Here is a 15,219-nt window from a genome sequence, read left to right on the forward strand (position 1 = left end):
CCCCACAGGTAGGGATATGTTGATTTAAGGGCAAAGCTAAGAACACATTCTGTACAAAGTTATTTTGTCAGAAGGGCTAGACGATGGTATAAACTTACCAATTGCTGTCTCTGGCATTGCAAAGAGAGTTTTCTCAGAGGATACTCTAAAATGACCATGAACAGAAAGACCCACACCCTGAAAGAAAATAAATCACTTTATTATAGAGGCATTTTCAACTATAATGTTAATACAAAAAAGGAACAAGAATTAACCACAAGTCAGTAACTTGTTCTAAAGCCTGCATGGCCATGCAAGACACAGTAGGTTTCTAAGAAATTATGATTTTCTAGGAGACTTTGATTGTCAATTATTGTAAGCCCTCTCTCTGGTATCTGTACCAGTTTGTAACTCGTCCTGTTCATGCTTAGTGCAATTGTCTGTATTATGCATGTATACTAGGGATCGACCGATATTGATTTTTTTAGGGCCGATACCGATAATTTGTGAACTTTCAGGCCGATAGCCGATAATTTATACCGATATTCTGGGAATTTTCATTTTTTTACAGAAATCTGTACAAAAATCTGCTCAAAATTAATATGTTTATTGTTAACGTGTATTTATTTATTTTTTGTAAATCTTTCTTTTTCATTTATACTTAAAATATATATATATATATATATATAAAAATTTTTACTAACTTTTAGCCCCCTTAGGGACAAGAACCCTTGTCCTATTCACCCTGATAGATCTCTATCAGGGTGAATAGGATCTCACACTGTCCCTGCTGCTCTGTGCTTTGTGCACACAGCAGCATGGAGCTTACCATGGAAGCCAGGCCTTCAATAGTGTCCTGGCTGCCATGGTAACTGATCGGAGCCCCAGGATTACACAGCTGGGGCTCCGATCGGAGGAGCAGGGAAGAGGAGATCCTGTGGCCACTGCCACCAATTATTAATACTGGGGAAGGGGGGCGCACTGCGCCACCAATGCTTTTAATACTGGGATGGGGTGGGGGGCGCACTGCGCCACCAATGATTAATACTGGGGGGCTTGGGGGGGCGCACTGTGCCACCAATGAAGAGAAATCTCTCATTAATTCATATACAGGAGGCGGGAGCTGGCTGCAGAATCACATAGCCGGCTCCCGACCTCTATGAGCGGTAGCTGCGATCCGCGGCACCTAAGGGGCTAACTACCGCAGATCGCAGCAACCGCTCATAGATGTCGGGAGCCGGCTATGTGATTCTGCAGCCAGCTCCCACCTCCTGTATATGAATTAATAAATATGAATTAATGAAAGACTTATCTTCATTGGTGGAGCGGTGGCCACAGCCCCTCCCCTTCTTTTGTCCTCTCTCCTCTAAGTGGCGGCAGCGGCAGCAGCAGCACAGGGGGAGGGAGACACTGCTTCCTTCTCCCCTGTGCTGCTGAGGGAACACGGAGAGCGCTGAGAGCAGCGCGTTCTGTGTTCCCAATACGTTATCGGTATATCGGCAAAATAGATGCAGATACCGATAACTGTCAAAATCCTGAACCGGTCTTCAGTCGGCGCAGGCGCACTGAGGGGAGGACGCTCGCTCGGCCGCTCCATCCTCAATGCGCCTGCGCCGATGACGTCACATCTACACCCGGCGCAGGCGCATTGAGGATGGAGCGGCTGAGCGAGCATCCTCCCCTCAGTGCGCCTGCGCCGATTGAAGACAGGTACGACGCAGGCGCCAGATTTTGAATGCAGACAGGGCCAGCCAGAGAACGAGCACGTTCGCTGGCCCTGTCAATCAACATGAGGAGGGGGCATCTTTATGAGAGGAGGATGTGGCTGCTACCAGCAAGTAGCCGCCCTACTTGCTGGTAGACAGGTAATTTGCATATGATAAAAGTCAGTTTCTTGAATTATCTACTCAACCAAAATGATTAATAACATTATGTATTGATATATCGCAGTATAGGGATTATAAGTAGGCAAAAAAAAAAAGACTTTAGTGGGGTGACAGAAGCCCTTTAAGGCCATTCAGTGCTTGTAAGTTTAGGAGACAAATAATATACAGTATAAACCAATGTAAAGCCATCTAGCAATCACAGGGCAGGATGTTCATGCTAGAACCAGATGGTAAAAGTGCAGTTATCAAATTAACCGCTTCCCGACCGCCTAACGCAGGGATGCGTCCTGCGGGCGGGCGGTTTGTTCCTCCTTGGCGTATCATCTCGCGAGACGCGAGATTTCGAGCATAGCCGGCCCGCACATGCGCAATGCGGGCCGGAAAAAGTTACAGGAGGAGTTGGTCACCAGCCAGCCAGCCAATGATCATTGCTGGCAGGTTGGTGACTTTTAAAAAATCGAATCAGAAGCCATTTATAAATATAATGTGTTAAATGGCTTCTGTGCTCTCTGCTGGTTCCTTTTCGTCGGTTGGTCCCAGCAGAGAGCACACATCACTGTGAGTACACCAATCACTACACATTTAGCCCCAGATCACCCACCAATCACCCCAATTAACCCCTTGATCACCCGTGTCAATCACTAGTGAAAGGGAAAAAAGTGATCAGTGTAAACTGTCACTTTTTTTTCCCACCAGTATTGACTGTTAGGTTTAGGATAGTTTAGGCCCCTTTGGTAGGTAGTTAGCTTCAGTTAGCGCCCAGCCCACCGCACCGCAGTCACTGATTCGCTGATTAGCGTATCGCTAATCAGCATTGGTACTTTTATAGTATCTGTAAGTGATCAGAACTGATCACAGTCAGATCTATAATAGTATTAGTGTCACCTTAGCTCGCCCTCCACCCAAAACGCAGTGTTTGCCGGATCAGGCCTGATCGGTCGCCCACACGTGCGTTCATCCACGCCCGCCCCGCCGCAGTGACAAAAATGTTTTTTTGTTTTTATCACTGCACAATCACTACACAAGCGCTGCGGCGATAAAAAAATCAGTTTTGATATTTTTTATCAATCGCAGCGGCTTCCTGTACTTCGCTAGCCACCCATTTGTAAGGCTACTTTCACACTACCGTCCAGAGCGGGTCAGTCTGATGTCTGCTCAGACGGATCCGCTCCTATAATGCAGACGTTTGGATCCGTTCAGAACGGATCCGTCTGCATTATAGTTTAAAAAAAATTCTAAGTGTGAAAGTAGCCTGAACGGATCCGTCCAGACTTTACATTGAAAGTCAATGGGGGACGGATCCGTTTGAAGATTGAGCCATATGGTGTCATCTTCAAAAGGATCCGTCCCCATTGACTTCCATTGTAAGTCTGGACGGATCCACTTCCCTCCGCACGGCCAGGCGGACACCCGAACGCTGCAAGCAGCGTTCAGGTGTCCGCTTGCTGAGCGGAGCGGAGGCTGAACGCTGCCAGACTGATGCATTCTGAGCGGATCCGAGTCCACTCAGAATGCATTAGGGCAGTACGGATGCGTTCGGGGCCGCTTGTGAGCCCCTTCAAACAGGAGCTCACAAGCGGACACCCGAACGCAGGTGTGAAAGTAGCCTAAGACAAGCTTGTTTTTTTTCTTGGGTAGTCTCAGGGAATACTTCCTAAATTTAGTTGACCAAATGGCAAGTAAGGGGTATTCTTCTGAAGAGGCCTACAGGCTTCTGACCCAGTCGGATGAGGAATGGGAACCCTCATCTGACGAATCCAGCAGGTCAGAATACGAACCTGTAGAAAGCAGTGGCAGTCTGACCCAAAGTTCGGACGATGAGGTTGAGGTCCCTGATACCACCAGGCGTACCCGGCCCCGTGATGCTAGACCACAGGTTGCGAAGGATCCGCTTTAAGGGCAGCAGAGTGGGGCTGGCGCTGTCGGATTACGTGGTGAGGCATACACCAGCAGCGCAGCCCATCCTGGACCTAGTACCAGGACTGCCGTAGAACATGGTGAAGTGGCGAGCACCAGAAGGGCAGTTGAAGCTGGTACGGTGGCACGTGCAGTAGTTCCCCCGTCGCAGCCACCGCACAGACAGGCCCGTAGAGCCCCTAGAGTCCCTGAGGTGCTGGCAAACCCTGATTGGCAGCCCCCAACTTCAGCCGCACCGGTAGTTCCCCCTTTCACCGCCAAGTCTGGAGTTCGGGTTGAGACAGCTCAGATCGGATCGGCACTGGGTTTTTTTGAGCTGTTCTTCACTGCGGAGCTCTTGGACTTAGTCGTGGCAGAAAAAAAACGGTATGCCACTCAATTTATAGCCGCCAACCCGGGAAGCTTTTATGCCCAGTCTTTCCGCTGGAAACCCGTCCAAGTTTCCGAATTTAAAACTTTTCTGGGCCTTCTCCTCAACATATGTTGAGGGAAATTGTGGAGTCCGCACACCTTAATATAGTGGTGGGTGCTCGCAGAGGACTTGAGTCGTAAATGATGTATAGATAATCCACGGCACACCAATGTCTTTTGTTTTGCAAATTTATTATTGGTACAAAAAAATTCACAAGTTTGTCAATATATGACTGGTCGCGCCATCATAGTAATATCAGCATAATATATCTTTGTAGGCCGTGATGTATCCCAACGTTTCGGTCCTGTCAAAGACCTTTCTCAAGGGATCATGGCCAGGTAGCAAACGGTTTGAAGCAGGCGCTGGTTACAGCGCCTGCTTCAAACCGTTTGCTACCTGGCCATGATCCCTTGAGAAAGGTCTTTGACAGGACCGAAACGTTGGGATACATCACGGCCTACAAAGATATATTATGCTGATATTACTATGATGGCGCGACCAGTCATATATTGACAAACTTGTGAATTTTTTTGTACCAATAATAAATTTGCAAAACAAAAGACATTGGTGTGCCGTGGATTATCTATACATCTTCTCCTCAACATAAGCCTGACAAAAAAAGCATGAATTGCGGTCATATTGGTCCACGAACCCAATTCATCACATGCCCATGTTCTCTGCTGCCATGTCCAGGACACGATTTGAGACCATCCTGCGTTTCCTGCACTTTAGTGATAATAGCACCTCTCGTCCCAGAGGCCACCCAGCTTTTGACCGGCTCCACAAAATTCGGCCCCTCATAGACCACCTTAACACCAAATTTGCAGATTTGTATACCCCTGAGCAAAACATCTGCGTAGACGAGTCCCTGATACATTTTACCGGGCGCCTTGTCTTCAAACAATACATCCCAAGCAAGCGCGCCCGGTATGGGGTCAAATTGTATAAGCTCTGTGAAAGGGCCACAGGCTATACCCACAAATTTCGTGTCTATGAGGGTAAAGATCAGACCCTGGAGCCGGTTGGTTGCCCTGACTACCTGGGGAGCAGTGGGCAGACAGTCTGGGACTTGGTGTCACCCTTATTTGGCAAGGGGTACCACCTTTATGTGGACAATTTCTACACAAGTGTGCCTCTCTTCAGGCATTTGTTTCTAGAACAGATTGGCTGCTGTGGCACCGCGCGACCTAGTTGACGGGGCTTCCCCCAACGGCTCGTTACCACCAGTCTTGCAAGGGGGAGAGGGCTGCCTTGTGTAACGAAGAACTGCTCGCGGTGAAATGGAGAGACAAGCGTGACGTTTACATGCTCTCCTCCATTCACGCAGACACGACAATCTAAATTGAACGAGCAACCAGAGTCATTGAAAAGCCCCTCTGTGTCCACAACTATAATTTGCTCATGGGAGGGGTGGACTTCAATGACCAGATGTTGGCTCCTTATTTACTTTCCCGCAGGACCAGACGCTGGTATAAGAAGGTGTCTGTATACCTAATTCAATTGGCTATGTAGTTTTGCTCTCTACAGTAAAGCTGGGAGAACAGGATCCTTCCTCAAATTTCAGGAAGAGAGCATCGAGAACCTCCTGTATCCAGGAGGTTCCGTGGCCCCAACCACCAGTGTAGTGAGCCGTCTACACGAGCGACATTTCCCCAATGTCGTTGCTGGTACATCAACCCAAGCGTCACCCCAAAAAAGATGAAGAAAATGATGATCAGCCGACACTCTAACGAATGGCGTGTCTGTAGCAGGAGTGGAATAAGGCGTGACACCCGCTATTTCTGTCCTGACTGCCCTGACCACCCTGCCCTATGATTAGGGGAGTGTTTCCGGAAGTACCACACACAGGTACACTTAGTATAGGGATTGCGTGACACAGGACAGGCACATAGGGATCTTAGGGCCCTTTCACTCACAGCTGCTGCAAACCTCTCCTTTCACCTGGGACAAAGTGCATAATGTACTTCGCCACATCTCTGGGCGATTTGCGCTTTGCACATTGTCCCATGGGGAAGGAGAGGTTTGTCCTATAAAAGTTAAAAAAAAAAAATTAAAAAAAATCACAGGTAAGCAAAAAAAGTTAATGTTCCAAAAGTTCAATAAAGTTTATAAAAGTTAATGTTCTGTTTCAAATGTTATATAAAGTTAATGTTAATAAATTTATTGCGTTGCGGCCTGTTTTTTTTTTTTGTTTTGTTTAGTTTTTTTACCTTCTAGGTGGACCAACCGATGAGCACTGATGTGCATTCTGACAGAAGCATTGCGCTGCTGTCAGATTACACAAAAGTCGGTGTATGCGGCGCTGCAAGACGAGATTTCTCCTCTGCAGTAAAAAAGATACGTTTGCCGAGGCTTATGAGCTGAGGTTCATATGCTTTGGCAAACATTTTTTATAAAAAAAAAAAAATTACGGCAATGATTTATTCATCCACATCGATTGATGTGAATGGAGAAATCGGGTTTGTCAGGGCATACGAGCTGAGTGGGTATGGATGTTGTCGGAGCTCCTATGTCCTGGCAGATGCCTTTCCTGCGAATGAAGAAATCTGTGCCGTTCATTTTTCCTTTAGCCCAGAGGCTGAACGAAAAAAAAAAAATCTCATTACCCGTATGCTCAATATAAGGAGAATAGCATAAACTCCTAATGCTGGCCATACATGTAATGATTGCGGAGACCCTCAAATGCCAGGGCATTACAAACACCCCACAAATGACCCCATTTTGGAAAGAAGACACCCCAAGGTATTCGCTGAGGTGCATATTGAGTCCATGAAAGATTGAACTTTTTGTCCCAAGTTAGCGGAAAGGGAGACTTTGTGAGAAAAAAAAAATCATTTTCCGCTAACTTGTGCCAAAAAAAAAATCTATGAACTCGCCATGCCCCTTACGGAATACTTTGAGGTGTCTTCTTTCCAAAATGGGGTCACATATGGGGTATTTATACTGCCCTGGCATTTTAGGGGCCCTAAAGCGTGAGAAGAAGTCTGGAATCCAAATATCTAAAAATGCCCTCCTAAAGGGTACTCATTGGAATTTGGGCCCCTTTGCGCACCTAGGCTGCAAAAAAGTGTCACACATGTGGTATCGCCGTTCTCAGGAGAAGTTGGGCAATGTGTTTTGGGGTGTCTTTTTACATATACCCATGCTGGGTGAGAGAAATATCTTTCTAAAATGACAACTTCGTATAAAATAAAAATGGGAAAAGTTGACTTTTACAGAGATATTTCTCTCGACCCAGCATGGGTATATGTAAAAATACACCCCAAAACACATTGCCCTACTTCTTCTGAGTACGGCGATACCACATGTGTGACACTTTTTTGCAGCCTAGGTGCGCAAAGGGGCCCAAATTCCAAAGAGTATCTTTAGTTAGTGGAATATGAGACTTTGTAAGAAAAAAAAAATCATTTTCCGCTAACTTGTGACAAAAAATAAAAACTTCCATGAACTCACTATGCCCATCAGTGAATACCTTAGGGTGTCTACTTTCCGAAATGGGGTCATTTGTGGGGTGTTTCTACTGTCTGGGCATTGTAGAACCTCAGGAAACATGACAGGTGCTCAGAAAGTCAAAGCTGCTTCAAAATGCGGAAATTCACATTTTTGTACCATAGTTTGTAAACGCTATAACTTTTGCGCAAACCAATAAATATACACTTATTGCATTTTTTTTAATCAAAGACATGTAGAACAATAAATTTAGAGAAAAATTTATATAGAAATGTAGTTTTATTTGAAAAATTTTACAACTGAAACTGAAAAATGTCATTTTTTGCCAAAATTTCAGTGCAGAATTGTAAAAAGTGGTCTGGTCATTAAGGGGGTTTAAGCTAGGGGGGCTGAAGTGGTTAAATAAATTAGATTTAGGGAAACCGGTGTCACAACTCTTCTGAAACACCTCATTTCAATATTATGATCTAGCATATGGAGGACTGGTGGAGTCTCAGTCGTTAAACCACATGAAACCTGTTTTTAAAATCTTTAGTTCAAGTATCTTAACCAGTTCCCGACCACCGTACGAATATATATACGTTGGCAGTCAGGACTTTAAAGATGGCGCCTGCTTACAAGTGCAATGGGAGCTGTAGCTGCTCGGTGCTTGTTGTTTTAAACAGCAGACACCCGGCGCTAATGTGTATGCTCAACGACAACATTGATCGCACAAATTTAATCACTCGGATACGGTGGTCAAATATGAGGATAAAGAACAGGAATGTGTGCTCCCAGCCATGCACAGGGCAGGATACCAAAGGAAGTTAGTGTAATTCTCATACGATTGCTTATTATAGCTCCTTAGGGGAACTATTAAAATGTAAAAAAAATTATTATATATTATATATTTATTTAAATCACCCTTTCCCCAAAGTTAAAATAAAAATACATAATTAAAAAATAAACACCTTGAGCATTGCTGTGAGCGAAAATGTCCATACTATTAAATTATCTAAATATTTATCCCATACGGCAAAAATTGAAAAAAAAATGTCAATTTGCTGTTTTTGGTAACTTTGCCTCCCACAATTTTTTTTATAAAAAGTGATGAAAAAGTGATACACACTCCACAATAGTATCAATGAAAAGTACAGATCACCCCACAAAAAATGAGCCCGCACATAGCTCTATACACATAAAAAAAATTATGGGGGTAAGAATATGGGGATGCAAAGAATTTTTTTTTATTTTTATTTTTTGTATTAAAATACAAGAAAAACTATACATAGGGGCGTACATAGAAATCATGGGGACCCACAGCAAACCTCAGAATTAGGCCCGCCCCCCCCCCCCCCCAATAAAAAAAGTACAATTATTAAAGCTGATCAGTAAGGGTGCGGAGTACATTAGGAGCTAAATAAAAGGTTTGGCTGTGTTTACATCACGTTTTTGCCATCCGTTTTTATGTATATGTTGGGGGGGGGGAGGGATAAAAAAGTGCTGCACCCAATGCTTTTCTATCCTGCAGAGTCCAGTAGAAAACACGTATAGGTTAACATATACATTTTTCTTTCAAACTCTATGATAAAGGATGCCACTGTATGTATACATGAAACGGATGGAAAAAACGGGATATGAACTCGGCCTTACCCTTTAAGTTTTAGTTATTTTATGATAGGTGTAAATCAGAGGAGAGCCTATAGGGTTAATTACTGCAGCAGAACTGTCCACATTGGTCAATGTGACCCCTGGGACAGATCTTCTGTAGGTCCACAGCATTAGATCTCTGTCTCACAGCTCAACTTCTCCCTTTGTATTTGCATGGATAAACATAACCAAGCAATGTTCTGTACAGTTTATGAAATTACTTATTATGAAACGCCGATCACTTTGCAATAAACTATGGTCTCGCATTGAACTCCACCTAGACCCCAGGAGGACCTTATCCCAGAACACCCTCACTCCAGATAGGATTTCCCTACGTAAACAGGAGTACACCACGGTCCAGAGGAAATGTAGAAAACTCATTTGAGACATGATAGACCTCAATACAAATCTATGGCTACAGAAAAAAGAGTTAGTGAAGTCGACCATCGGCCCTGTGCCAAAACATCCACCTCCACATAGGACCTCACCCACCCCACCAATATTTCATGAAACCAATATGAGGACCAGAAGCTTTTAGAATAGTAATCATGGGCGTCGCCCCCACCAACAACTAGAGCGATAACCCCTCCATAAAACTGTCCCCCATTCTACCAATACATACACTAAAACAAAGACCCAGGGTCCACCTACCATTTCAATTGGATCAAATGAAATACCTACCGACCCCACAGAAATAGATTTATTAATAGGAATGACCTCATCAGACACGACACCAAACACCGTGAACCAAGACCATGGACACGATAGGAATGAGATTACTATTAATACCCCCCCGTTAAAACAAATATCTGCTGTTTCACCGGAGCACTCCAACATTAGGTCCCCACCCCCTTCCCTCTTTGGAGAAGAAGCCTCCAATACCAATCCCAATGTGTCCACCTATAGTGAATCCCCCCCCAGTCCGGATCATTTTTTAGAATTACCTCAAAATCTCTCAGAGAATCCACCCCTCCATCAAATTTCTCCCATTCCCACCCCTCCCCGATCAATACTTTCCAGTATACAAATACTCACCTCGATTTTATGTCACAATCCCTCGATTCGATCCAAAATTCCACTTCCCCTACTCCCACAAGAAAAAATCACTCACTTTTACAGCCCGCTTCGGAACCAATTGAAAAGGAAATTAGGACCAAACGCAGAAGAAGGGGCTGTAGGGGAGGAAAAGGGAAGAACAAGGGATCCTGCCAGCAAAAAATATGTGCCCAACTCACTCTGTAACATAGACAATCCACCAGAGCATTTGAGGTCCAAAAGGTATATTTAACCTCTCGCAACACATTCTAAAAAAAGAGGAAATTGAAATTCTAAGCAGAGGTTTATCATTTTGCCCTAATAATAACCCAGACCTGTTCGAACTGTTTGTTGATTTAAACCAATACATCCGTAAACTAACACTACAACGTCACTTCATGATTAGACCAACCGTTAACGCGTCACCTCCGAAGGTGATTTCGATGGAGGACGATGCCGATATTGACAATCTAGTCAAAGAACTTTTTCTCACTCCCATACATTCATCCCTCAAGCCTAAATCTAACTATTATCCTCTGGAGAGTAGAGGGTCCTATATTGAGACCTTCTACAATCTAGTTTTGAACGACCTAAAACTGGCCTTTTCAGAGAAAGACAACGACACACCTTCTGGTGGACACAACCTTTCAAAAATTCAAAAAAAAGCTATGATCGATCTGTCCAGAAACCGCAATATAGTTATCAAAAATGCAGACAAGGGAGGGGAGGGTAGTGATCTTGAACACAGAAGATTACCACAGAGAGGCCATGAACATACTCTCAGACACCATATACTATAGCAAACTCCAAACAGACCCCACAACTTCTTATAAAAAACAACTAGAGGGCCTTATAGAGAAAGGATATACAGAAAACATCATTACGAAAAAAGAAAGGAAACATCTTTTGATAGAACATCCTTGTATACCATACTTCTATTATCTACCAAAAATTCACAAATCATTGACCAATCCTCCTGGTCGACCAATAACATCAGGGATAGATTCCATCACAGCCAACCTCTCCGCCTACATTGATTGCCTCCTAAAGAAATATGTAATAAATTTACCATCTTATCTACGAGACTCCAGTCAACTTATCACAATATTGAAAAACTTTGAATGGTGTAAGGATATGATATGGGTAACTTTAGATGTGTCCTCTCTGTACAGTAACATCATACACACATTGGGCATTCAAGCAATCAATAAGTTTCTTTCTATGGACCCCTATATGCCGCCCAAACAAATTAGCTTCATTTTAGATTCAATAAATTTTATCCTAAATCATAACTATTTTACCTATAATGATGGTTTTTATATTCAAAACCATGGAACAGCGATGGGGACGAAATTTGCGCCATCGTACGCTAATTTGTTCATGGGGGCATTTGAAGAAACGTTTGGCCTACTGGACCACCCCAACATCAAACTTTATAGACGGTACATTGACAACATCATCTTTGTCTGGGAAGGACGAAGAGACACACTAGATAATTTCATTTCATACATCAATCTAAATTATTGGAACTTGAAATTCACTGCGCAGATAGATTCCTCCACCACCATTTTTCTCGATTTGAAATTAACCATCAACAATAATTCAATTGAGACAAGCACATATTTTAAAGAAGTCGATGCGAACAGCTATTTGGACTACAAAAGCTGCCACTACCACAAGTGGAAACGCAATATACCGTATGGTCAAATGAGGCGGGTCAGAAAAAACTGCTCCAACGATGCGACTCTAAGAGATCAATTAAAAATCATAGAGTCTAGGTTCCTAGAGAAGGGATATCTAGAGGGCCTGATTTCATATTCAATCAACAAAGTTGGAAAAACCACTCAGACAGAGTGTCTACGACCAAAACATCAAACGCAACCCAGTGAGAATAATCAGTATATCTATAATTTTATCACCCGATACACATCATCCCATAACTCAATTACAGCAATCTTAAAACAACACTGGCCTTTACTATTAAAGGACCCAATTTTAAGTAAATCAATACCCAAAATACCACATATGACATTCCGTAGAGCTATCACGGTCGGCGTGACTATCACATACGTGACACAGAGGGAGGGAACAAGGAAGGCCCTGCCCAAGTGAGAGGGAAGGTGGTGACCCCTGACTCACCTAGCGGCTGGCACCTGGCTGCCCTGACGTCCCTAGACGGGTTCCTCACCCCTACGCCGATCACGTGCCTAAAGCCCTGGCTTTCCCTAAGCTGAGCCCTAGATAGTGAACAGGGCGGTGGGAACACTAGTCCGCACCACTAGCTCTAAAGGAAAACACCAAGGGAAGGACAGACAATATAAACTCAACATATAATCCCAGGTGGGCGACAACAGGAGACAACAAGAAGCCCAACAGGGATCTGGAGGGTAGCACTCTGGAACGACAACCAGGATTCACAACTCCAGTGGGTCAGTATAGATGTCCAGGCAGGAAGCTCTATAACTGGCAACTAGAGAAGTGTGAGGGGAGAATATAAGGAGGTTGGGAGTGGCAGACAAGAAACAGCTGAGGAGGAGAAGCTACGGATCCCTGATTGAGACAAAAAGGATAGCAAGGCAAACACAGAAAGCAATCACTAAGAAACAACGTGATCTTTAGATATAGAGCGCGCAGCCACCCGCTGCGACCTCCTGACCCCGGGTATAACGGAGTCAGACGTGGCTCTTGATACCCTCGTGACAAGAGCCAAGACTTTAAAGCAGATTCTAGCCCCATCCCGTCCGAAGCTGAATAAACTCAGTACTGCCACTATTTTCGGATCGAAACCCTTGGGGCCTGTAGAGAAACCCAAGGGATCTTACAAATGTGGGCACACACGGTGCAAATGCTGTCACACAATCATTCATGGCGTAAATGAGGTTACCATCAACTCCTCGAAAGAAAAAGTCCCTCTTTCGAGTTATATGGACTGTGGCACCACAAATATAGTCTACATGCTGGAATGTCCTTGTGGGCTACAGTACATAGGTCGGACCACCCAAAGCATCCGAGAAAGACTCAACTCCCACCGTTCCAACATTCGGAAAAAGTATGACAAACATATCGTTTCAAGACATTTTGCACAAAAACACGATGACGACACATCGCTTCTATGTCTGACTCCCATCGAATGGGTCCCTAAATTCTTCCAACAACTTTGCAGGAAGGAGATGTATTGGATTTTCCGTTTTAACACTCTAACTCCCTTCGGCCTAAATGAATCCCTTGAATACAGCAACTATTAACAATCAACAATAATCTGTGTAATACCGATAGTCTACCTAATTAACAATTAATAATTCCTTTTATATATAAATTCCCCCCCCCTAATATATTATGTTGATAATGGTTTTTAACCGCCTCACGTCCGCCCATAGGATATAAACGTCCTATGGGTGGACGTCTATTTCTGACAGCACGTTTTAAAACGTCCTGTCAGAAATAGCAGCTGCACGCTAATCGTGCAGCTGCTGATCGGGTTGCCCGCTGTCAGTGACAGCAGGGCAACCCAGAGATAAGGCAGGGACAGTGCCCAGGTGTCCCTGCCTTCACGATCGCTGCAGACACAGCGCTCACCGAGCGCTGTGTCTGCAGAGAAGGAAGCGCTGTGCGCTTCCTGTTCCGGCCCGGCGGTCATGTGACCGCCGGGACCGGAGAGTGCAGGGGCTGTGTGAGGTCTCTCAGAGACCTCGATCAGCCCTGCTGTGAGGCTGTACAGCGCAGGATTGCTGCTGTACAGCCTCTATAGGGGTGCATTTCCACTGTAACTGGGGCTACTATGTCAGCCCCAGTTACAGGAGAAATCAACAGTGAAAAAAAAAAAAAAAAGTGAAGTAAATGTCCCCCAGAGGTCTTGTATGACCTTATGGGGGACGAAAAGTGTAAAATAAAATAAAAATAAAATAAAGTGTTGAAAAAATAAAATAAAAAAAAGGTTCACATGTAAAAAAAAAAAAAATCCCAAGTAAGGAATAAAAAAAAAAAAATAGAAAAAATAAAATAAAATAGACATATTTAGTATTGCCGCGTCCGTAAAAACCAGCTCTATAAAAATATCACATGACCTAACCCCTCGGGTGAACACCGTAAAAAATAAATAAAAAAAACTGTGTCAAAACAAGCAATTTTTGTCACCTTGCATCACAAAAGGTGCAACACCAAGTGATCAAAAACGCGTATGTCCCACAAAATGGTACCAATAAAACCGTCACCTCATCCCGCAAAAAATGAGCCCCTACATAAGAAAATCTCTCAAAAAATAAAAAAACTATAGCTCTTAGAACATGGAGACACAAAAACATAATTTTTTTGGTTTCAAAAATGCTATTATTGTGTTAAAGTGAAACAAATAAAAAAAAGTATACATATTAGGTATTGCCGCGTCCGTAAAAACCAGCTCTATAAAAATATCACATGACCTAACCCCTCGGGTGAACACCGTAAAAAATAAATTAAAAAAACTGTGTCAAAACAAGCAATTTTTGTCACCTTGCATCACAAAAGGTGCAACACCAAGTGATCAAAAACGCGTATGTCCCACAAAATAGTACCAATAAAACCGTCACCTCATCCCGCAAAAAATGAGCCCCTACATAAGAAAATCTCTCAAAAAATAAAAAAACTATAGCTCTCAGAACATGGACACATTAAAACATAATTTTTTGGTTTCAAAAATTATTGTGTAAAACTTTAATAAATGAGAAAAAGTATACATATTAGGTATCGCCACGTCCGTAACAATCTGCTCTATAAAAATGTCACTTGACTGAACCCCTCAGGTGAACGCTGTAAAAATAAATAAATAGAAACTTTTTGGTCACCTTGCCCCATAAAGTGTTATAATGAATGATCAAAAAATCATATGTACCCAAAAATAGTACTAATAAAACTGGCACCTTATCCCCTAGTTTC

At 43.5% G+C, this 15,219-nt stretch overlaps 1 protein-coding gene across 2 annotated transcripts in view; it reads right to left on the reverse strand.

Annotated features, from left to right (window-relative positions):
* HIBCH (3-hydroxyisobutyryl-CoA hydrolase) overlaps positions 1-15,219 on the reverse strand; it is a 516,160-nt gene that overhangs the window by 270,484 nt on the left and 230,457 nt on the right. For both annotated transcript variants that reach the window (XM_040440248.1, XM_040440247.1), the window contains exon 7: positions 99-177. In XM_040440248.1, the coding sequence (XP_040296182.1) occupies positions 99-177 (79 nt within the window). The remainder of the gene's footprint in view (positions 1-98; positions 178-15,219) is intronic.

This window comes from Bufo bufo, chromosome 7, assembly GCF_905171765.1.
Source record: "Bufo bufo chromosome 7, aBufBuf1.1, whole genome shotgun sequence".
Classification (NCBI taxonomy): Eukaryota; Metazoa; Chordata; class Amphibia; order Anura; family Bufonidae; genus Bufo; species Bufo bufo.